The 25066-nt window shown below is 36.1% G+C and overlaps 1 protein-coding gene across 3 annotated transcripts in view; it reads left to right on the top strand.

The window, feature by feature from the left end:
- Positions 1-6930: 6930 nt before the first annotated feature.
- Positions 6931-25066, top strand: part of MROH9 (maestro heat like repeat family member 9) — a 32949-nt gene continuing 14813 nt past the window's right edge. For all 3 annotated transcript variants that reach the window (XM_027612290.2, XM_027612292.2, XM_027612291.2), the window contains exons 1-4: positions 6931-7031; positions 10928-11013; positions 13096-13142; positions 24387-24466. In XM_027612290.2, coding sequence (XP_027468091.1) covers positions 10959-11013; positions 13096-13142; positions 24387-24466 — 182 coding nt within the window. In that variant the 5' untranslated portion in view covers positions 6931-7031; positions 10928-10958. The remainder of the gene's footprint in view (positions 7032-10927; positions 11014-13095; positions 13143-24386; positions 24467-25066) is intronic.

The following is a 25066-nucleotide window of genomic DNA, read 5'->3' as shown; positions in this document are numbered from 1 at the left end:
TAAACATGGGAAGGGTAGGACTTTTTAAAGTTTTCATTAATAAGAAACCAATACCTCTTCCCCATCTCCTTCCCCTCCCTTCCCCCACTGCCTTCCTGCTCTTTCAAATGTTCACCATTCAGCCCAAAAAGTGGTGGTTCTCTTGTTCCTCAGCTGTACTCTTGAGACTCACCATGAAATAGTGTCAAAATGTATTTTACCGTAAGATCTATGAACAACTTTCTAACAGATCCATGTTACCATAAATGTGTAATATAAAATTATAATCATGAAAGTGTTACTTTGGAAAAATAAGCCATAAGTCTAAGTCTGATTGGTTGTTTAACACATCTTCCAGTAATAATGCTTGTTATTTATTCATTTATTTCGTTAAACAGATAATCAATAATGACACCAAAGATTTAAGTGAGATTTATGAAAGAATAATTTTTAAATTAGAGAAATTTTCTTCACCTTTCATCTGCAAATTAGGAAAAGACTTTCATTGTTCAACTGGTGACTTTATTTATTAGCAAAAGCTTTCCTAAAACTAAATCTCACTTTGTTGTATATTTCTCTGTTAGGATTTTGTTTGTGTGCATGTGACAAAAACTTAGAACAGAAGATTAGAATATATGTGTTTATGAATATAGCCCAGAGGTACACTGTGCAAGGCTGCCAAGTTAGTACCATGACCATCAAAGCCCTCAGCACAGGGCTTCCACCTCATTGTCCAGTCTGCAATTATCATGCAGACAGTAGGAAACAGGAAAAAAAGACAAAGAGAGTCTCTTAATTTACAGATGGCTCCAAGAATTTGTATATGGACCATGATAAAGGAGGCCGGGAAATGCAGTCTTTATTCCAAGCAGCCATTCCAATTTTAGCAGCTTAGCTAAAATTTGGGAGTTCTATTATTATAGGAGAAAATGCCACAGCATTTAATACATTAAAGGAAAGAAAAGTATACAAATAAAATTTTTAAAATATGTTAAAGAATATCAAGTCTTCAAAAAACTGAGGGAGAATGGCCAGCCAGAAGAAAATGCTTAGCTTGCATCTTGTGAAGTGCAATTAACTGTTTCTAGTAGGAGCTTCTGAATAGCTCCAAAGCACTACTCAGAGAAAGAAACTTGACTGCCCTCTTCATCTCTCCTTGTTTCCCTACCCTGCCCAACCCACAAGGAGGGGTCAAGGAGAAGTTCAATGAGAAAGAGAAGAAGCATACCTTACCCCCACTTGGAGGTGGCCAGACCAACACCAGCCCTAGTTTAGGGAAGAAGAAAGCTGTGATTATGATTGAAATAAGTTATTTCATGAAACTGGACAGTTTTAACTACTAAGCTGTGATAGTAAAGTGATTATACAAGAGATCAGAAATATCAAAGATGCACTTGGGGATTTTATCCAGGAGTAGAGAAAGAGCTTTTCTTCTGAATTAAGTTGAGAAGAACAATGAGAAATAAAAGCAAAGATCATTTGTGACTATATGCCATGAGTATTGCTTGTACAAAGCAGTAGCTACAATAACAACCTCACAGGATTTTTTAGGGAAGATTATGGAAAAAAGGAATATAAGAAAGTTGCAGAGAACAAGGCTTAGAGAGGCACTAAATAAGTGTTGGTTTTCTTCCCTCTATTCCTACTATTCCTTCCACAAATATGCATTGAATTCATACTGCTTGCCAGTTATGGTTTTCAGAATAAAGACATAGGAGGGGAAAAAATAAAAAAAAAACAGTAGAAGAGGATTTGAAAAAGAAAAATCTTTATCTCACGTCTCTTGTCTAAAGAGAAGTCAATCACTTCTCCTTGTCTAAAGAGAATTTGATGTATCTGCCTCATACCACCTAGAGGCAGCTGTTGAAATTTTAGACAATTCCCAGGAGGAACTCCAGCACTTGAAGCTTGGAATTTTAACCTCATTTTATTACCAGTCATCATATAACATATTTGTTGAGTTGTGAGCCCATGCAGTTATTTTTCTGTTAAAAGGTAACACCAACCCAAATGAGTCCACTCATAGATATAAAAAAGAGGGTCTAAAACCATTTCCTGGGTGTACTGGGCTGAAGAGAGGTCTCTTTCCATTTTCTCACCTAAAAGTATAATTTCACTTGCTTTTTCTGCTTTCCTAGTTATAGTCGCTAGTGCCTACAAATTTTATCTTTAGTGACACCTAGTGGTTCCATATTGTAATGAGGTCACTTCGGCTTTGATCCTTTAGCTAAATTCACAGGCCAAAAGGAGCTAGGCTTGTGGTTGGTTTTTCACCTTTAACCTCATCAGAGTCATGTGAGAAAAATGTCTTTGTATCAGGAAATTCAGATTCCTCCACTTCCTACTTGTAAAACAGAATATTTGTGCTCCCACATTATTGATAGAATATCAAAAATCTCTGGAAGAGAGGTACTATGTTTTTTCAAGTGGTTGTAATTGTAAAGCAGGAAACTTCCTACCTTTGGAAGCTATGAAGGTGTTACAAATTAACACTATGGGGAAAAGAGAAGCAATGCCAAAAGTTTCTTTTCCCTGGATGGAGCAGAGACAGGCTAAGGAGATTTTTAGAAAGAAAGAAATCCAGTGATTCACATTTTTCTGTCTGGCTTGAACTTGTAATTATTTAAAAGCAAAATGAAAACCAGAATTTGGCATTCCAGATTTGAAAGCCATTTCAAAATCATTTTATAACAGACCCAATTGTGGTTCGACAGTTATTTATCTTACTTTTGTCTTTTGTTTTCTTTCAACCCATAGATTACAAAAACTTAGAGTTTAAATGAATTCCCAGAGAACAGATTCCAATCCATTATGACTCTTTTCCTTCTTCCTAACTTTTACATAGAAAAAAAGCACAAAAAATGATATAGTGTACACTCATGTGTCCCCATTTTCTTTTAAAAAATAAAGAAAATATTATGGGAAAAGTTGGTCTTGTTTTCTTCCTTCATTCCAATCCCGTTCCCCATCACTATCATGCATATGGTATTTATCCTCCCGGCCAATGTTTTGTAGAAACAATTTGCTCTCCATATATGCACCCATCAAAAATATTATTCAGCGTGTGTTTTAATTATATAAATATTATTGTACTATAGGTATCATTCTTCACTTTGTTTTTTACAGCTATTCATGTATGGATACATAATCTTAGTCCATTATTTTAACTGCTGAATTCCATGGTATGAAGCGATCACAATTTGTCTATTCTCTTTACTGTAAGAAATTTTTTTCCAACTTTTTTTCCTATGGAAAATAATGCTGTGCAAGTACATTTGTAATGGTGGAGTAAGGACTTGTAAAACTCTGTTCCTCCATAAAAGCGACAAGAACACAAATTGTCAAAACCAACTTTTTTTCAGAATTTGGGGAACCAGTCAAAGGCTTGCAAGCATCTAAGGAGTGTTTATTTAAAGAAAAAAAAAGCTGAAAACCAACTTCAAAACCACAGTAGCTGTGAAAATCAGCAACCTAGACACCGCTAGAAAGGGCATAATAGGTTTGTAGCTTCCCCCAAATCCTCCAAGGAGCCATCACTGTTTGCCTTGTTTGTTTATCCGCCTGAAAAATACCATTCACAGGGCTTGTCTTTACCTGACTCAAGCTCCTTCAGTGTGAGTAGCTATATTTATAGCAGTAAATATCCATAATAAGAAAGCAAAAGGATCTCAAATCAACAACTTAACTTTCTACTTTAAAAACTAGAGTAAGAAAAAAGCAAACTAATTCAAAAGTAGCAGAAAGAAAAAAACAATAAAGGTTAGGCTGAACATAAATGAAATAGAGTGGGGGGGGAGAGAAACTAATTGAAAACAAAACTTTGTTATTTGAAAAGATAGCAAATTGACAAACCTTTCGCTATATTGCCCAAGAAAAAAGGAAGAAACTCAGATGACTAAAATAAATGGTGAGAGGACAGTACTATTAACCTTACAGAAATTGAAAAGATTATAAGGGAATATTCTGAATAGCTGTATGACAACAAATTAAATAACATAGATGAAAGGAACAGATTTCTAGAGAGACACAAATTATCAAAACTTCTCAAGAGGTAGAAAATAATTGAATAGAATTATAACAAGAGGCTAAATTAATAATCAAAACCATCTTACAAAGAAAAACCTCAGATGGCTTTACTGGTGAACTCTACCAAGTATTTAAAGACAAATCAGCATCAGTTCTTTATAAACTCTTCTAAAAAAAAAAAAGGATTGAACACTGTCCAATTCATTCTATGAGCCCAGCATTACTTTGATACCAAAGCCAGACAAATACATCTCCAGAAAAGAAAACTATAGATCAATAACTCTTATGAATATAGATGTAAAAATTCCTCAACAAAATAGTAGCAAACAGAATCTAGCAATATATAAAAAAGATTATATGCCATGATCAAGTGGAGCTTATTTTGTAACAACAATATTGATTTGTCACCCAAAAATCAATTAATGCAAAACACTGTGTTAATATAATAAAAGACAAAAACCTTATGAGCACCTCAATCAATGGAGAAAAACATTTGACAAAACTTAACACCCTTTCATGTTAAAAACACTTAACAAACTAAGAATAGAAGGGAGCTTCCTTGACCTAATAAAAAGAATCTGTGAAAACCCACAGCTGATACCACACTTAGTGGTAAAAGCTTGAATTCTTTCACTACTTCCATCTACATCTACAAGGTCAACATTGTATTGGAGGTTCTAACCAAGGTAATTCGGCAAGAAAAGAAAAGCATCCAGAGTGGAAAGAAAGAAACAAAACTATTCTCACTTGCAGATAAAAAAGATCTTGTATATAAAAATCACTTATATTTTTACACATTAGCAGTGAACAATCCAAAAATAAAATTAAGAAAAATCAATTTCAGAATCACATTAAAAAGGATAAACATTTAGGTGTAAATTTAATGGGAGAAATACAAGGCTTGTAGACTGAAAACCACAAAACAATGGGAGATAAATAAATGGAAAGACATCCTCTGTTCATGTATCAGAACATAATATCATTAAGACGGCAACATTCACCAACTTGAGATAATCCCTACCAAAATCCCCACTGTATTCATTGTAGGAATTGACAAGTTGATCCTAAAAATGCATGCAGAAATGGAAGGGACCCAGAATGATCAAGACAATCTTGAAAAAAGAGATGAAAGTTGGAGAACTCACAGTAAGTGATTTTAAAGCTTACTAAAAAGCTACAGTAATCAAGATAGTGTGATACTGACATAGGATAGACATATAGATCAATGGGATAGAACTGTATCAGAAATAAATCCTTACCATTTTAGTCAATTTATTTTCAATAAGAATGCCAAGACAATTCAAAAGGGAAAAAATGTTTTTTTTAAGAAATGGTACAGATAAATAGATATACATAAACAAAAGAATAAAGTTAAACTCCTATTTTTACATCATATACTAAAATTAACTCAAAATGCATCAAGGACCTAAATGTAAGACCTAAAAACATAAAACTCTTAGAAGAAAACACAGGTTTAAATATTAGTGAGGTTGGTTTAAGCAAGTTTTTCTTAGATGTGACATCAAAAACACAATCAACAAAAGAAAAAATAGATAAATTGGAATGTATTAAAATTAGAAACTGTCACGCTTCAGTGGATACTACCAAGAATTCACAGAATGGGAGAAAATATTTGCAAATCATATATCTGGCAAGTGTCTAGTATCCAGAATATATGAAAAATCACTTACAACTCAACCATAAAAAGATAAATAACTCAATTTAAAAATAAGCAAAGGTCTTAAGTAGACTTATCTCCAAAGAAGACACACAAATGGCTAATTAGTAGGAAAAAAATGCCCACTATCATTTGTTGTTAGGAAGAGACAAATCAAAATTACAATGAAATACCACTTCACACACATTGGGAAGGCTATAATAATAATAAAAATGACAATATCAAATGTTCACAAGCACATGGGGAAATTGGAATGCTCAGATGTTACTGATGAGATTCTGAAATGGTGAAGCCATTTTGGAAAGCAATTTGGTAGTTCTTCAAAACATTAAAAATAAAGTTCCCACATGAACCAGCAACTCTCCTTCTCAGGAATATACGCAAAAGAAATAAAAACATGTTCACCCAAAATCTTGTACATAAATATTCATAACAGTGTTAGTCATAATAGCCAAAAAGTGCAAAAGAACCCAAATCTAAATTAACTGATAAATGGATAAACAAAATGTGGCAGACCCATACAATGGAATATTAGTCAGCCATAAAAGGGAATGCTTGTACTGATACATGCTACAGCATAGATACATTTTGAAAACATTATGCTAAGTGAATGAAAGCAGTCACAAAAGGGTATATGTTGTTTGATTCCATTTACATGAAATGTCCAGAATAGGCAAATCCACGGAGACAAAAAATAGATTGGTGATTGGCAGATGCTGGGGGAAGGAGACCATGAGTAATTGCTAATGGGTACAGGGTTTCACTTGGGATTGATGAAAATATTCTAAAATTAGATAGTATGGATGGTTGCTTAACTCTGTAATATATTTAAAAATATATTTTAAAACTACCGAATTACACACTTTTAAAAAATGAATTTTATGGAATGTGAATTATATCTTAAATTTTATTTTTACTTATTTGTCGTGAAATTGTATTTTATTGGTTTGCATTTTGATGACTTCAAGGCAACTTAAGCATCTCTTAATATTTATTGATCAGTTTTCCCCTTCTGGGAATTTTTATTCATATTCATTGCCCACCTTCTATTGAGCTGGTGGTTTGCAAAACTACCCTTCCATGCCAGTAATGAATGAACCAGAAGCTTCTCTCTTCAACAGTGACAGGTAAGCATTGCCAGCTCCTTGGGCATGTCGGTACATTCTAGGCAGGAACCACATCCATTCCAGAATGGAACCTCTGAAATATATGGTCACCATGACAAATGACAACATCTCATAGGATTCCTTCAGTTGACAGAGTATTTTACCTTTGACTAAGAGATAAAATACTTGAGTTTCTTTTCACTACTCTGCCTCATTGACAATTACAGAGAAGGTATACACAAGTAAGTACTTTTTCTCCTACTAATCCTCCAGGCAGTCAAAAGCCTGTCTTCTTTCTAACATGATTACTTTTCTAAGTTTTTGTTGTTAAAAGAAAGAATTGTGGGTATATTAGGCTTTACCTCACCATGCGCCTTCTTCTAAAGTTCTTACCAAATTTGCCAATTGGAGGAGTTCATCTTTGTTAATTGACCTCCCTACTTCATGTCTATCATCTTTTCCACCACCTGCCCGCATCTCTCCTGCTTTGCAGACATTTGAGCACCTATGTTACCTGATGGCCATCTATACCACTTGTCAAGTGACACCCATCAAAGTTTGGTCTCACCCCAATAATTCAAAGTCTAAAATTGAACTCTCCTCCAGAAAACATTTCATTTTCTTCAATGAAGCTGGATTTCAAGGGGTCAGGAAACAAATCCATCAGGTAGTATAAAACCCATGAGACTAAGTAGTTTCAACGTCAATAAAAAATGCAAATCACAATTTATTTATTAAAATAAACTATACACACATAGAAACAAAGAATAACAAAATTTGTATCAAGGAAACAATTCTAGATCTGTCCTAAAATTTATTCATGTATGTATTTAATCCCGTTAGAATTTTAAAGAGCAAATTTTTGCTAAAGAAAAGCCTTTGGTAAGGTAGACTAGCAATATCCATTTAGGAAAATACAAAATGTTTGAAAATAACAATGAAATACTCCATTAATGAGAAAAGAGCTAAATTGCGAGCCCATACATCATCTCTGGAATGAGGCTTTTGTTCACATATTTGGATCCTGGGAACGAACAATCTTTGGTTCTAGTTTTGACCCAAGGATAAGCTGGTGTGGCTGGATGAGCCACAAAGATAAGCCATTGCTGCAGATGGGTCAGGATGGATAAGATAAATTCTGTGGTAGCTTTGAAGTCACCAGGATCAAATGGGAAGAATAAGGCTTCTAAAAGAACAAATTTACACACAAAATTCTAGGTCAGGAAGAGAATTCCTCCACATGAAAGTCCAGCAAACATTTGATCTGAGGATAGCTCATTTCATTCAATACTGAATAATAATTAAACAAGAATCAGTAGAGGATGTAAACAAAGATTTTACAAGAAAAAAAGCAGGAAAGTAATATAAAAATGAATGACAAATAATTTTAGAAAAATTTTTTCATAGAGCAGGTGAAAAAGACTTTACAATTTAATGAAATAACTTTATCTATACAATATGACCTCAAAATAGACATATAAGAATTTAGGGGAAAATAGTGCAGCTCAGAAAAGAAGTGGATGGGAAAAAATATTCTACAAAAACAAAGGGCCTGTCAGAAATAGTACAAAGAAAATGAACATTGCTGAAAACATGATAAGGAGCATGAAGGACAAGATCGAGGTCAACAAGAAAGATTTTTTAAAAGAGATCAAATATAAGCATAATTGGTATCACCAAGGAAGAGAATCAAAATGATAGAAGAGAAGAAAATATTTGAATAAAAATTTCTATGATAATACAGATTGAAAAGCAGGCTATGTCCCCAGAAAAATTAATTCAAGATAATCAATGGTGAATTATATCCCAGTAAAGCTACTGATTTTCAAAGACAAAGAATTGGAAATCCAGGAAAAGGAAAAATGTTCAATTAACCTATTTAAGAGAAGAAAAAATTCAGGTCACTTTTGTCTTTCCACCGCAATGTTAGATGACAGTGGAGCCGTGCCTCTAAAATCCTGGAGGAAAACATTGTGGCCTGAGAATGTTATGCCCAGCCAGACTTTAATTCAGAGTGAATGTTACAAACATTTTTTAACATGAAAGAACTTAAGGAATGTGATTCCCTTCTTCAATAGACTAACAAAAAATGAACTTTAACCCAACTAGAGATGACTGGACAAGTCATGGCAGTATGCAGTGAATCTAGCTCAATACAGGGCTAAGACATAAAGGAAAGTGAAGATTATTATTTCAGAACTGAATATAAATATTATAAAGTTTGAAAATATAGAAATGATATAATTAACATGTAAAAATTAGAAAATAAAAAGGAAAGTAATGTCAGGGCATTGATTTCATCATTATTAAAACTTAGGGGTTAATAAGTAATCAAGTAGTCAACCCTTGAGCAACACAGGGTTTAGGGGCACCAACCTCTGTGCAGTCAAAACCCACGTATAACTGTTGATTCCCTCAAAACCTAACTCCTAATAGCCTAATTAATGTTGACTGGAAGCCTTACTGATAGCATAAACAGTCAATTGACACATATTTTGTGTGTTATTTGTATTATATTCTATATTCTTACAATAAAGTAAGCTAGAGAAAAGAAAATGTTATTAAGAACATTGTAAGGAAGAGAAAATACACTTATAGTACTCTATGGTATTCACTGAAAAAAATTTGTGTATAAGGGGGCCCACAGAGTTCAAACCCATGTTGTTCAAGGGCCAACTGTAATACAAAAAGAAAGGCATAAAGTTTCATTAAGTAATCAATTAAAATTATGTGGAGAATGAGGGAGGAGAGGAAATAAAAATTCATCTTTGATTTCAAAAATTTCATCTTGGCTCACAGTTGGGAATCAACAGATTCACTCTAAAGTTTTGAAGAATAAATACATTACAAAAAGTTAGTCTTCTTAAACAAAACAACAAAAGCATAACAAAATATAGGACAAGGTAAAATCCAAATCTGTTATGTAAATAAATCAAAACTCACCTATAAGGAAAAAAGAATCTGGATGAATTACAAATAATACCCAGAAATATGCTACATACTGGGGACATTTATAAAACGAATTTCTCAAAAAGCTTGTAAATAAAAAGATGGGACAAAAGCGTTCAAGGAAAGTGTAAACAAACAATCATGACAATTTAGGAGTTGAGCTCTTAATCCAGACAGCCTTGAATTCCACACTTCAAAATAAACCTTAAAGCATTAAATATGATTTTTAAAGCAGTGCATAATGAAAAAATTTACAATCTGTAATGAAAATAAAATAATTTTAAAAATCTACATAAGAAGAATTTTAAGATGTCCCCCCAATATTCCTGTCTATCAGTATCTGTGCCTTGAATAAATCCCTCCCCTTGAAGCTGGAAAGGTAAGGGAGGATGTGGGCTGCGGCTCTGGCTGTGATGGGATGTGACTATGTTCCATAACACAGCAAAAGGGATTTTACAGATTTAGTGAAGGTTGTTAAGCAATTAATTTTGAGTTAATCAAAATGTGTATTACCCAAGTGGGAATGGCGCAAGTCTAGGTCTAAAGGTGGGAGATGGAAGTCAAATGTTGGAGTGTAAGAAGGTATTGCCCACGTGGCAGGGGATGGCTTCTATGAGCTGAAAGATGCACTCAGACACAGCCAGCAAGAAAGTGGCTCTGTCTTACAGTCTCAAGGAACTGATTTCTGCCAACCCAAATGACCTTGGCGAGGATCCTGAGTCTCAAATGAGATACCAGTCCCCGCCAACACCTCGATTCCAGCCATCTGAGAACTTACCCAGAGCCTAATCCTCTGACCTACAGAAACTATCAGACAATAAATGGGTGGTTTTTTAAGCCATTAAGTTTATAGTAATTTGTTACACAGCAACAGAAAATTAATACAATGTATATTCCATGTAACATAGTAGCATCAAAACGGTAAAGCAAAACAATCTATAAGAAAGTTACTGGTTTGGGGTGCCTGGGTGGCTCAGTGTTAAGCGTCTGCCTTCAGCTCAGGTCATGGTCCCAGGGTCCTGGGATCTCCCTGCTCCATGGGAAGCCTGCTTCTCCCTCTCCCACTCCCCCTGCTTGTGTTCCCTCTCTTGCTGTGTCTCTCTGTGTCAAATAAATAAAATCTTTAAAAAAAAAAAAAAGAAAGTTACTTGTTTATGTACTAATACAAAATACTCTTTTGCAATACTAGTAGTAGAAGACTTTAATTCACCTTTGTCAGCATGACATCAAAGATTCGGAAAACAAGTAAGAATTTAAGACATAGTAAAGACAAAGGTAAGTGTGTGTATGTGTGTGTATGCTGTGTGAGAAAGATCCGTATATCAATTTCTAGCCATAAAAACAGAGACTATATCTTTCTTCTAATGCCCACAAAAATGTCTATTCACAAAAGATAGCTGTGTTAGGTCAGAAATTTCTGTAGAAATCCCAAAATGTAGAAATAGCAAAAATACTCTCTGATCACAAAGCAAAACATTGGAAAGTAATAATGAGCTTATGAGACAAACCAAAAAAAGCAACCTACCACTTGCCATCTAAACTACTCTATTTTAAACAATTCTTGGGTCAGAGAGGAAATTAATACAGAAATAACAGAATATTGATAATATAACATCACAGGACCTAGAGCATGCAACCAAAACAGTGCACAGAACAAGATCCATAACCTTAAATATTTAGACTGCCAGAAAGGAAGAAAATATTTGGATCAAATATCCAAAACAGGACATTAGAAAAAAATAAACACAAAAATAAATCCAAGGAAGACAGTCGGAAAGAAGGCACCCCTAGAGATGAAGATGAATTTCTGAATTTGATAAGAGGAAATAATGAGACTAATAAATTCAAATTTTGATACTTTCTCATGATGAGAAGGACACTTCACTTCTATGACATTCTTTCCAAAAACCTATATTCCCAGTCTCATCATGATGAAAACACCAGATAAATGCAAATCAAGGGACAGTCTACAAAATGCCTGACTAGTACTCTCCAAAACTGTCAAGGTCATGAACAAGGGAAGATGGTGAAACAGTTACAGATTAGGGGAAATTAGGAGACCTGATGGCTGAATGCAGTGTGGGATCCTGAACTGGATCCTGGAACGGGAAAAATGGGCGAAATCAAAATAAAGTCTATAGTTCAGTGAATACAATTGTACTGATATTAATTTCTTAGTTTTGACAAATGTGCCAGGTTATGTAAGATGTTAACATTAGGGGAAATTGTGTGAAGGGTGTATGAGATCTCTGCACTAGCTCTGCAAATTTTCTGTAAATCAAACAATTCCAAAAAAAAAAAAATTAAGAACTTCAGAAGACCTAGAAAATTTAGACAGAGCAATTAAATTGGAAGAAATACAAGTGACTATCAACGGGCTATCTCCTCAAACAAACAAACAAAAGCATCCCAGGTCCTAAAGTCTCTATAAAAGGATTTTACCAAACATTTTAGTAACTAATAACTCCAACCTACTCATTCTGATAACATAGAGAAATTTAAAAAGCACTCACATTCTTTCCCATGAAGTAAATAATTCAAAAATAATGTAATTTTCCCTTACAATTTTAGTATATTATTTCTATTTTCTAAAAATATTGGATGCTATATCCAGAAATGGCAAATAGTGGTAGAAATCTTTGTCTCATTCTTGACTTCAATGAGAATGCTTCTAATTATTTCCTTATTACATCTGGTTCTAGCTTTTGTGTTTATATATCACATTAAGAAATTAACCACATATCTACTTTACTAAGAATTGTTATCAAGAATAGACTTGGGGTGCCTGGGTTGGCTCAGTTGATTAAGCATCCAACTCTTGGTTTCACCTCAGGTTATGATTTCAAGGTTGTGAGATCAAGTCCTACTTTGGGCTCAGCACTGGGCATGGAGCCCACTTAAGATTCTCTCCCTTGCTCTCAAAAAAAAAAAAAAAAAAAAAGAATAGACTTAAAATTTTATCAGATTGTTTTGCCTCCACAAAAATTATCATGCAATTTTTTTTCTTTTTAAAGCGATTAATGCTAATAATTGTGTTATGGGTTCTTTTTTACCGAACCATCCTTGTAGGTTTGGAATAAATACCACTTGGTTATAGCTCATTATTCTTTTAACATGGTTCTGTATTCTGTTTGCTAATCTTTTTGTTAAGTGTCATTCAGTAACATTCATCATGAATTTATCTGAAGTTTTAGTGTGCATGTGTATGAGGGTATTTGGGTACGTGTACACATACTGTCCTTCTTGGGCTTTGCCATCAAGGTCATACTAACTTCAGATTTGGGGATTTGCCCCATTAAGGTGACAAGAGATTAAGTTGATTCCCTTTTAACTAGTCTCCTTCTTCTCTCTGACTAGCAACTGGTCTCCAGACTCTACAGTCCAGTATGAAATGGCATCACATGGTAAGTGATATCCTGTAAGACATGACTGTAACTGAAATCTCTTGGGTTAAAAAAAATAACTTGTTCACTGTCTCTATTACAGGGATATCATAATTAGTGTTTAAAATACCCGTGTTTAATGGAAGGAAAAAAGGCAGTTTGATTGAAAACTGTTTTTAGTTTTTTCTTCCCTGCAGAATCATGTTCTTGCTCACCCTCATGTACCCTTAGAAATGACCTTCAACACTAATTCAAAAATGATGAAAGTTTTGACCGACCATCCCACTGCCCCCCCCACCCAATCTCCTAACTGATTTGCTACAACAGCCTCATATCCTTCCTTCCATCATCACTGTGGAAAGCCTTCTTACCAAACTGGGTCAGAAGATGTAGGGAGCTTTGAGAGAGGGAACCCTTTTCCCACTCCAATTATAGTGAGACTAACACTGACACAGCATTTATAACATGTTAGGCATGCTCTGAGTGCTTTAAATAAATAACTCATTTAATCCTTGCAACAGCCCTCTATGGTAAATACCACTGTTATCACCACTTGGCAATTCAAGAAACTGAGGTCAGGAAGTGAACTGTCCATGGTCATCTAGCTACCAAGTGGCAAAGCCAGGTTACAAACTCGTGGAGTTGGGTTCTCAGGTGGCCAGTCAAAGTACCAAGCTATACTGTGTCTCCCCTACAACCAAGAATCTTTCCTGTCCTGGCGATCAAGGAGAACCTTTGAGTAAATTATCAAGTTGAAGATTTTAAATAAACAGGATTCAGTATTAATAATATGGTAATGCTGTTCAAATAACCAAAAAAGATGGAAAATTCATGGAATCAGATTTAGATGCCAATAAGGGAGACGACTTTCCAGGAGAGAATCAAGGGTAGAGGATTGGCAGAGAAGAGAGGGATAGAGCACAGTGGCAACAGTTACAGGAAAAATAGAACCACGGCACATTTGTCAAAACTCAGAAATTAATATTTGTACAATTGTATTCACTAAACTATAGACTTTATTTGGATTTTGCCCATTTCTCCTGTTCCAGGATCCAATCCAGGATCCCACACTGCATTCAGCCATCAGGTCTCCTAGTTTCCCCTGATCTCTAACTATTTCACCATCTTCCCTTGATCATGACCTTGACAGTTTTGAAGAGTGTTGGTCAGATATTTTGTAAAATATCCTCCAGTTTGCATTTATCTGGTGTTTTTCACATGATTACACTGGAAATAGTGGTTTTGGGGGAAAATATCACAGAGGTAAAGTGTCTGCATATTCCATTACTAAAATGATGCCCAGGAAACTAGCAATAATTCTGGGGGTGGGAAATAGGGTATGGGAGCTGGGGCAAAACTTGGAGACTTTGCCCATTGTTTACCCTTCTATAGTGTACATATGCATATATTACTTTTTAAAACCCTTAAATAAATGGGATATCATGCTTTAAAATTTATTCAAAGAGACACTTGTATAGATAATATAAGTTTCATTACTAGGTCAAACCATGTCTTTGTCCTTAAGGACAAATGTACAATCTATCTCTTGCTCACACTTGTATAGATAATCTAAGTTTCATTACTGGGTCAAACCATGTATTTGTCCTTAAATGTACAATCTTTTTCTTGCTCTTGTAAAGGGGCTCTTTACTATACATGTCTGCAAATGTCCCTCACTCTCAAAGTCTCAATTTTATCTTCATTTTTACCTTTACTTTCTCTTAGCTTTTATTTATTTTTATATCATTGGATTTTTTTTCTTTATCTCTAAGCCACCTACAATTGCCCTTTATTTCCTTGTGGGGAGAGGGGATCTTAATTAATAAATTAGTGGAGAGCAAGATATCTTCCTATGTAAATTTGAAGCTTTTCTTTTTCTTTTTTTGCTAGTAGAGATTACAAAGTGGAGGTTTTCCATTAGTGAGGGATGACCATGCAAAATTTTGATCCACTAGGATATACACACTATTAGAGAAATAGAATAATCCAAACACGATCATTGCCAACAAGAGGATGATGAGTTTTATTGAAAATATGAAGTGTACAGAAAATTTAGAAAGCCTGAAGAGTTAATTTGTGGTATTTAAATTAGTATATTAGATCCACAAATTTGTCTCTGGAATCACAATAGGAATTAGTGAGGCAGCTGCTGAGCCTGCACAGTTAAGAACATGGTCCTATGAAGGTTAAAACCACACTACAATTTCAGGTTTTAATTTGTTTTCAGAAGCAGGGTCTATATTTCTCTTAGCTCTGGGAAAGATCAAGTCCAGAAACCAAATTATATTCAAGAGAATGACATAGACTTGGGTTGGAAGTAGTTGAATGTAGAAAAAAAGAAAGAAAAAGATGGTCAGATGGCTCTTGGGATATAAAACATAAACTTGTTTGATGTAGCTGTCAGGGTGTAAGCCTAAATTGAGTTTCTGTTAGGATCCAAGCATGTCTGGACCACTCCCATTGAGGCAGAACTAACAGAATGAAAGAGCCTGCAAGAAAAGAGCATATCTCAAGTGAAGATTATCAAGGTGGCAATTCAAGAACAAGGGGCTGGTGGAAGGGGTTGTGAGAGACTCTCACGAAGGCAGCTCCTGAGTCCTAGTGTGATGGGGCTACTGTGAGAGAGAAAAGCAACGAGCAGCTGAAAATGGCAAGAGTAAATGAGGTTGCCTGTGGCTCTTGCTACAACTTTAGTGCAACCCCAGTTGTCTGGATAATGGCCATCAGCAGCCATGGGACGCTCTCAGTATGCACTAGCCACAGCACCAATGCTTCTGACAGATGGCAGCCACCACCTCAGCAGAATCCTGTGGCTTCCACAGGGATGGGCAATGTCCTCACAGCACATCAGCAATAAAGGAGTTATCACACTTTCAAAGGACTATAGATAGCTCAAATATATAAAACAAAATCTTTCTGTATCTAATTAGACAAATCTATCCAGTTATTTCTCTTTCTCAAAAATATATCAGCTATTTTTACTCGTTTATACTTCCAAAGTATATACTTAGACTTTGGAATATACGTTTCAAATTTCTCCCAGAATTTCTTTGGCATTTTAATTAGAATTGCACTAAATTTATAGATTAATTTATAGAGAATTTACTTCTTTAAATTATTGTCTTGTCATCTGGAACATATATTTTTTTTCCACTTACTTGAATCTTCAGTGAAGTTTTTTTCTTCATGTAGACCTTGTACATTTCTTGATCATTTATTTAGGGGTATTTTATAAACTGTATGGTTACTGAGTGTAGAATATATGATTTGCAAATTTTCTCACTGTGCTCTGCAGACATAGCTAAGAAAACTGCCTAAACTAAATATGACAAAAATGTCATCCTATCTTTTCTTCTAAAGGTTTTATAGTTTTGCCTCTTAAATTTAGATCTCTCATCTATTTTGATTTATTTTTGGGTAGGCATAAGGTAAATATACAAATTTGTGTTTTTAAATATGAATATCCATTGTCCCACTTTTATTTTTGACATATAATTTCATCACATTGTTGCAAAACAATGTGACCTGCACAATTTCTATCTCTGGGAACTTAAAGAGATTTCCTTTGTGACATGGATATGTGATAAATACCTGTCTAGTTGTATTTTTGTTCAAATATACTAGACATTCAGTCATGTTTCAATCTAAAAACTCCAGCCATTTATCTCTAAGAAATTATCTTGCATTATTGACTGAACAACATTCTTTCTTATGTTTTCTGCATCCTTTCTCTCTGGGACTTCTATTAGTGAGATACTGGATTGTAACATTTTAAGACATCCCAAGATCTCATGGCTTTAAATTTTTGAACTACCCACTATCTGTTACACATGAAAACATACTGAAGAATCAACTCAGGACAGAACAAAGTGTTTCTCCATATGAAAGGATTGAGGTGTGTGTATTAGTGAATTGACACATCAAAATGTTAATTGACAAGACAATTTCAATAATGCTGTAGGACTGTTTGAGAAGAAATTAAGGCCTTGGGTATTCATATAATTAAAATGTAGTTTTGTGCTTCATTCCAACTGCTATTTTTAAATGTCTGTCCCTCGAACCATGAGAGACTATGGACTCTGAAAAACAAACTGAGGGTTCTAGAGGGGAGGGGGGTGGGAGGATGGGTTAGCCTGGTGATGGTTATTAAAGAGGGCACGTTCCAAGTGGAGCACTGGGTGTTATATGCAAACAATGAATCATGGAACACTACATCAAAAACTAATGATGTAATGTATGGGGATTAACATAACATAATAAAAAAAAACTTGAAAAATAAAAAATAAATAAATGCCTGTCCCTAGTAAGAGTAAAAAGAAATCTGGAAGTTTTAAAAATGTTAATATTAATTAATGTAAATATTAATATAATCACTGAACCAACACACGCTATTTTTTCAGGTGTCCCTGGACTACTTGTTGGAATATTTGTGGCTCTCCATGGGTTAGGTTTTACCACTTCCAACTTGACCAGATAATGTTGACTGATGAGGATAATAATTTTTCTGGCCATTGAAGATTTATTAGTTTAAAGAGGAAACTTTCCATACTGAATACAGAAGCAGTCTGGTAATATGACCTACCTAGAAGTGTTAATGTTCATAGATACCATTAGTATAATCAAAGTGGATAATAAAAGGCATAAGAGATGGCAAATTACAGCCATTGATGGACTGGGGAAAGCTGACTTGAAATTGTTCCAAAATAAGTGCCAGTTCCATAGCCCTTTCTAAAATGTGGACATAAAGAAAGTATCTGCAAGTACCAGCTGGCTAAATTTTATCAATTATTTGGAGTTAAAATTTTCTGCTTCAATGAATATCATAGGAAACTTGTGAATCATTTTTATATTATTATGGTAACCCTTAATGACCCAACCCAGGAGTCTAACCCAGATATAAACTAGGAGTGTGTTACAGACAGGAGTCATTAAGAAGCCTTCAGAAAATGAGAATAATTAGAGATCTTCATCCTCTTGAACTGTTGGAGTTGATGTGAACATGATGGTTTTCATGATCTGTTTACTTAATTTCTTTTTTTATATTACATACTAAGAACACTATCTATTACAAGTTCTGGGGGTTTAAAAGATTATATTAAAGAGGTGAGAGGGAAAGAAAGCAGTAAATTTTATCAGCAGAATTCTATCAGATATTGAGACAGATATGCGTGAACATAGGGCTCCACAATAGGTCGTTACCAGCAAGTTTGGGAATGCATGAATGAAACCACGTTGAGACTTGGACCTGAAACACTTTGACTAACCAGTACCAAGTAGATACTACTAGGCATTGACACTGGACACACTAACTGGTTATAATATCCATGTATACTTGAGCTTAAAATAAAGTTCCTCTTTTTGCTGGCCCTAGTCCAAGAAAGTTGGAAATCCTCCCCATTTTAGAAGTCATGGAAATTTGGGTTTCTGTGTCTGTAGAGGTCCTATGCTTTTACAGTTGCTGTAACTTTTGAGTTACCTCAAAAGAGTATACTCTAGTGGCCATCAACAAGGCAATTCACCAGAAATGCTCACTGCTCTGTTTGGGGTAGAGGAATCAAAGAAAGCACAGGAGGCAAAATTCCACCTGAGAAAAAATGATAAAAAGAAAGGCATGAGGTCTCTAGGCATACAATGTCAAGGTCTCTTCAATGAGTATTAATATTTTATACCAGAATCAGTCAAAAGGCAGGGACTGTACCAAGTACATATGGTTTTGAATGGAAATTAAGTGGTTTTGCCACAATAATACAATCTTGCTTTTTTGAGAGTTTCATGTATTGACTTTGGTCTTATAGGAAGGAAAAGTAATCTTTAGCTAGTAGAGCCTTTTTCTTTGTTCATTTGTGTATAGATTCATTTGTGTCTGAAGATAGCTGAGGACCCCAGATCCAAATGTGAGACCTGAACTGCTTGCATCAGCATTGTGAACCCACCAATCTGGGGATCTGCAGCAACCCTGTCCTGAACTCTTCCCATCCAAGTCTCTGATGGCTTTCATGCTCCAAATCTGAAAGATATTTTTCTGTCTTTTTCTTGTATGACATTTAAGCAGCACTGGACACTGTTACCAGTCACTATGTATCTCTTAAATCTCTCCTATTTCCACTGCCAATACCCTAACCAACCCTATTCTATTACAACCTCTCTCCTAACTGGGTAACATTAGCCTTAATTTTTCTCCTTGCAACCACTTTACCTTGTTAAATGAAGTCTACAAAGCAGCGCTGTGATCTTGTTCTCCTTTGATTAAATGATTCCTCATTGTTTTTAGAGGTGAGTGGTAAATCTTCAGCATTCACAAAAGGACTTGTCCTGATTTGGCCTCTCTGGCGCCATGACTTACAACTCTCCTTACTCTTTTTGCTCTAGCCACATGGCCTTCTTACCTATCCTAATGCAGTGGGGTTCTCAATTCTGGCTTCATACGAGAACTATGTATAGATCTTAAAAAAAAATTACTATTGGGACGCCTGGGTGGCTCAGTCGGTTAAGCGTCTGCCTTCGGCTCAGGTCATGATCCCAGGGTCCTGGGATGGAGCCCCGCCTAAGGCTCCCTGCTCAGCAGGAGGCCTGCTTCTCCCTCTGCCTGCCGCTCCCCCTGCTTGTGCTCTCACTCTCTCTCTGGCAAATAAATAAATAAAATCTTCAAAAAAAATTACTATTGCTAGGGCCATACCTCCAGAGATTTTGATTCACTGGTGTGGGGTGAGTTCTAGGCATCTGGACTTTCTCAGCCAGGGTTGAGAACCACTTCTCTAATGCATCAAACCCTTTTTCAACTCAAGTCCTTAGTACACACTGTTCCTCTGTTTGAAAAACTCTTCCTCCACTTGCTTCACCCCCATAATCTCTAGGTTGAAATTAAAACTTCTTTTAAAGGTAAAATTTCTCCTTTACTAGGTAGCTTCCCTTAATAATCCCTATAATTCCTCTTTTAAGACACCACAATTTCTGTTATTTGTTTCAAGTTTGCCTTCCCATAAGATTAAAGCCAAAAACTGTCTGTCTTCCTTCTGCTCTATCCCCACTGCCTAACGTGTAATAAACACTAAAAAATATCTGATGGTTAATTGAAAATGTCTGTGTCCTGGGAATTCAGCCTTGGACAGGTATTAAAGAACTATTTAGTCCCCCACTTTCCATAACAAGATTCTAGGCTGAAGGAAGATTTATAAGGATGGCGAAGACTTTTTGATGAGGGAAGTGTGTATTTGGGGTCCCATCATGAGACTAGACCATGCTTATCCATAAGATCTTGAAGTGTCTGGAGAATTGGTGGTGTGCGCCCCACATCTTCCTGGAAGAAAACTTTCTAAGGAAAGACAGCTGAGGCACAAAACTAGTTTAAAGAGAATGATCCATGTAGAAAGATTGGGGCAATTCTATATAGAGCCCAGTAAATTCTCTTTCAAAGATTTCTCTCACCAATCTTCCTAGGAGTATAAGTCATAAACAAGTAAAAATTAAAAGAACCACAATCCTGAGAGTGCACAGTGTGGTTACACTGGTTCTGTTGGCTTCTGCAGTAATGGAAAATAATTTAACTGGCTTTGGGAGTCAGGGACGAACTAATCCTGGGTGTAGTCTTCAGCTCTCTCAGTATCTGGCCTGGCCACGGTTGGAGGGATGTGAGAACATCAGCAAAAACATCACTACCTTCAGTAAGGCACCAGCACAGACCGGAAGCCGAAGAGTTAAAGGCATTGGATTTTCATGCCCTCATTTCAGATTCTTCATCTCTCTGCACTTTGGTATTTTGTTATTGTCAAAGAAAGGATGATTCTAGTGAGCTAGAGATGAAGGAAAAGGTGCCGACTCACAATATTTGAGAAGACCATGTCCATGAGCATTCCCAGGATTGTTTGGGAGTTACTAGAGGGGAGTTCAAATTCCCTCAGAATAATGATTATTATGGTAATACCATTTCCCCCCAGGCTAAGGTGGCATCAGAAACACATAATGTATGTGATTTGAAACATCTGAGGTTTAAGGAACTAGTCAAGTTGGCATGACTCCAATTCCTCTGGCCAAGAATGACAACAGATATTGAACAAAAATGTCAATGATATAAGATATATATAAAAAGCAGATGGCCAGCTTAAAGAAGAAAGCCAAAATAATAAATATGGAAGCTTAAGGCCTACCAGGCTGGTCCTAGAACCTAGTATTATGAAATATATTACAAAGTACAGATTTCCAGGATTGTGACCATTTCATCATTTACTCTGGGTTTCCAATGAAGAGCCACAGTGATTAAGGAGTAATTGAAAATGAGAAGAATGAGAATTTATCCATATAACAGAAGTTAAAGCCAGAGTGATAATCATAATTCTCCAGAGGAGGCACTGAAAAATTTCTGGGAACACTGGTGAGCATGTTATAGAGTCTGAACAATAACAAAAACCCTAACTGGGGAAAGCAGGTGAAATTCCTGGCCAATTCCTTTAACTTCCTAGATTGACATCACTACAGAACCAGTTTATAGATGTTAGACGATCCTTATCACTTGCTGATGTGTGCACTGGCTTCTGGCATTACGTTAACTTTAGCGGTACCTATGGTGCAGGCCAAAGCATGTCCACAGCAACAAGGGGATGTGCTGTAAATCCATTATTCAACAAAAACATAATGCCAAAGTAATAGGAGCAGAACAATAACTCGATGATGGAGTTGTAGTAACAAATTTGGCTCCAGGGCGCCTGGGTGGCTCAGATAGTTAAGCATCTGCCTTCGGCTCAGGTCATGGTCCCAGGGTCCTGGGATCGAGTCCCACATCGGGCTCCCTGCGGGGAGCCTGCTTCTCCCTCTGCTTCTCTCTCTCTCTGTCTCTCATGAATAAATAAATAAAATCTTTAAAAAAAAAATTTTGGCTCCATGAGAAAAAGAGAAGCTAGCTAATAGATGAGAAGCAGAGGTCCCTGTTATTATAGATCAACTAATTGGCAATTTATTACTGTAAAGCAAGCTCCAAGATTGAGAGGAAATAGTTCACTTAAAAAGTGCTTCTCAATCCTGGCTGTACATCACTATCATTGAAGCCTTGGTTTTGTTTTGTTTTGTTTTGTTCTTAATGTCTGTTCTTGAATACAGAACTATTAATTCTCTGGAGGCATGGCCAAGGAATCAAAATCAATATTTTTCAGCCCCTCAGTGTATAACCAGTATTGAGAACCAGTGATTTAGATTAGACTTGAAGTGTTACAAATTGATTTCCAAGGACTAAAGCCCAGTTAGAATTTTGTCTATGAGGAAAGTTCCCATTGAGGCAATAGTCCCAAAAGATCATTACTTATATAGAGACAGAATGTTCAGTTAGTCACTGCCCAGAGAAATGGGTACTAGTGGATTTCTGGCCAAATTGCAAGAAAATGGTGACAAGGAAAAAAAATGTCGAATATCAAACTAGACAAATCACCATTTATAGTTCTAAGTCCCAGTGAGAGTTGTCTGCCATATAGAAGGTTTTATGTTCTCTGAGTAATGATAACATGCAATATGGTAATAAGCAACATAGCAAAGAATTATTCTCTTAAGATTGAGTAGGATCATGTTTGCTGTTGTTAGGAATCAATGATGGATATGGATATAAATATTTTAGAGAAAGGGGCACCTGGATGGCTCAGTCAGTTGAATGTTTGGCTCAGGTCGTGATCTCAGGGTCGTAAGATTGATTCCTGTATGGGACTCTGCGCTCAGTAAGGAGTCTGCTTGAGATTCTATCTCTCTCCTTCTCCCTCTGCCCCTCCCCCTGCTCATGCACTCTCTCTCTCTCTCAAATAGATAAATAAATCTTCTTTAAAAAAATCTTCTTTTAAAAAAAAGATTTAAAAAAATCTTCTTAAAAAAAAATATTTTAGAGAAAGAACAATAACTCTTGCACCACTCAGTCTGAGCCCAGCCCAGAGAGGGGGGTGTTAGGAAACATTCAGCGTGCTCTTCCCCAGGAAGGACATTATAGTACACAACGTACTTGTGTCTACTGGGGAAATGCCAGTTTTTAGTTCAGATCCCAAACAGGAAGTTTCTCTTACTGTCCTAGTCAGTTCAGGCTGGTTTAACAAGATACCATGGACTGGGTGGCTTAAACAGTGGAAATTTCTCAAACTTCTAGAAGCTGAGAAGGCCAAGATCAGAGTACAACAGATTCAGTGTTTGGGTGAGGTTGCTCTTCCTGGTTTTCAGATGGTCACCTTCTCCTTGCATCCTCATGTGGCAGGAAGAGAAAGAAAGCAAGCTCCCTTGCCTCTCTCTTATAAGGGCATGAGCCCCATCTTGGGGTTCTACTCTCATGACCTCATCTAAACCTCATTATCTCTCACAGGCCCATCTCCAAATACCATCACAATGGGGATTAGGGTTTCAAGATACGGTTTTGGAGGGGACACAAACATGCAGTCCACAAGATGGACTTTATAGACTGGCATATAGCCCTGTGCATTGTAATAGCTCTCACATCCCACGAACACAGGACATATCCCACAAACGCAGGACATATCCCACAGGGCATTCAATGCTGGAGTCAGAAGAGGAGCACTGAACAGACAGGAAAGGGCTTTTGTTAGGGTGATAAGTAATCAGTGGTGGGCATTTGCATATGCATTAGAGGGCATAAATGCCCTTAGAAACAGCATTAGTACACAGCAGGACTTTAAAAAGAACTTTGAGTTACTTCAGAAATACAGACGGAGAATTTCCATAAACAGTATTATTGGGTCTGAGGCAAGAAGGTGACCCTGCAAGGGAGGCTTGCATCAACAAGACAAGGATGCACACAAGGAAAGAGATGCTCTTCCTCTAGGCTTTCTCCAGTTTCTTCAATAAAGAACTAGAAAGTCTTAATGGAATCTCATTGATTATCATTGATAAGTTCAAATAGCTGTACATTGACCTGCACATGGTTCTCATTCTATGGTGTGAGACGTTCTTCAGTAAGGCCTGACTTAAATCATCCTGCTGGTATTTTTTTTAAGAGACCTCTACACTGAGTAGATTGCACTTAAAAGTGACAGTGGTGTGCAGAGGAGCTCCTGGTAATGAACACGACTAACAAAATTTTCTCTGGAAATGCTCATTATAGAAGCACAGTGGTTGGCTGTAAAAGGCCACCATTCGGGCCGAGATGCTATCATGGATTTAAATTAGAGTGTTCTCAACACTATGAACTCTTGGATTTATATTCCAGTCCAGTCTCTGGGAAGAAGAGAACTACATGTGATGTCTCACAGCAGCCGATATTGATTCTTTTCTTTTTCCTGATACTTCCAGGAGAACATAGCTGCTTGCCTATGGAATGCATACTCAGGCCTGTTAAGTGACCAAGCCATGATCCTCGCTATCAACTCCAGGTACAATAAGCTCTAACGCTCTCCCATTTCACTGACTGAATATCTTTAAAATGCAATAGAGAAAAATCACAGTTGTGAAAAACAGAAAATGGCTCCAAATCCCACCATCCTGATTCAGCAGCTACTATATCTTTCTTTCTCATGTTCTTCCTCAATTCTTAAGTATTGTACAGATCAGCAAGTAATCTAATTATTGTAGAATAATAAGCAGATTTTCTGTAATATTTTTCCTTTTGGCTTTATATCGTAAGTTTTTATTTTTCTACATACTCATATTTTCGTTTTAATGGCAGTATAAGATTCCCCAATTTTGAAATTTTTAAATTATATTTTATTTTGCCAATATTATGATAATCATCTTTGTACATAAAGATTGTATCTTCTCTGAAATATTTTTTTGAAATAGCATTCTGAGGGTGAGGTTACTGATTTAGATGATAGGCAACCACAAAAATGCCCTGCTGCTGGGAATCCAAATTGGTAGACAGCCCTAGCTGCTCCCTGTGTAGATCCACCAGTATGACTGTCCAGGAAGCATGGTGGGACAGTCAACTCCAATGGGTGACTTTGAATCTAGGAAACTCATCAACTTGGCGGAAC

Source organism: Zalophus californianus, chromosome 10, assembly GCF_009762305.2.
Source record: "Zalophus californianus isolate mZalCal1 chromosome 10, mZalCal1.pri.v2, whole genome shotgun sequence".
In the NCBI taxonomy this organism is placed as follows: Eukaryota; Metazoa; Chordata; class Mammalia; order Carnivora; family Otariidae; genus Zalophus; species Zalophus californianus.
The sequence above is the reverse complement of the archived record's forward strand: the minus strand, read 5'-3'. Positions and strand labels throughout refer to the sequence as shown.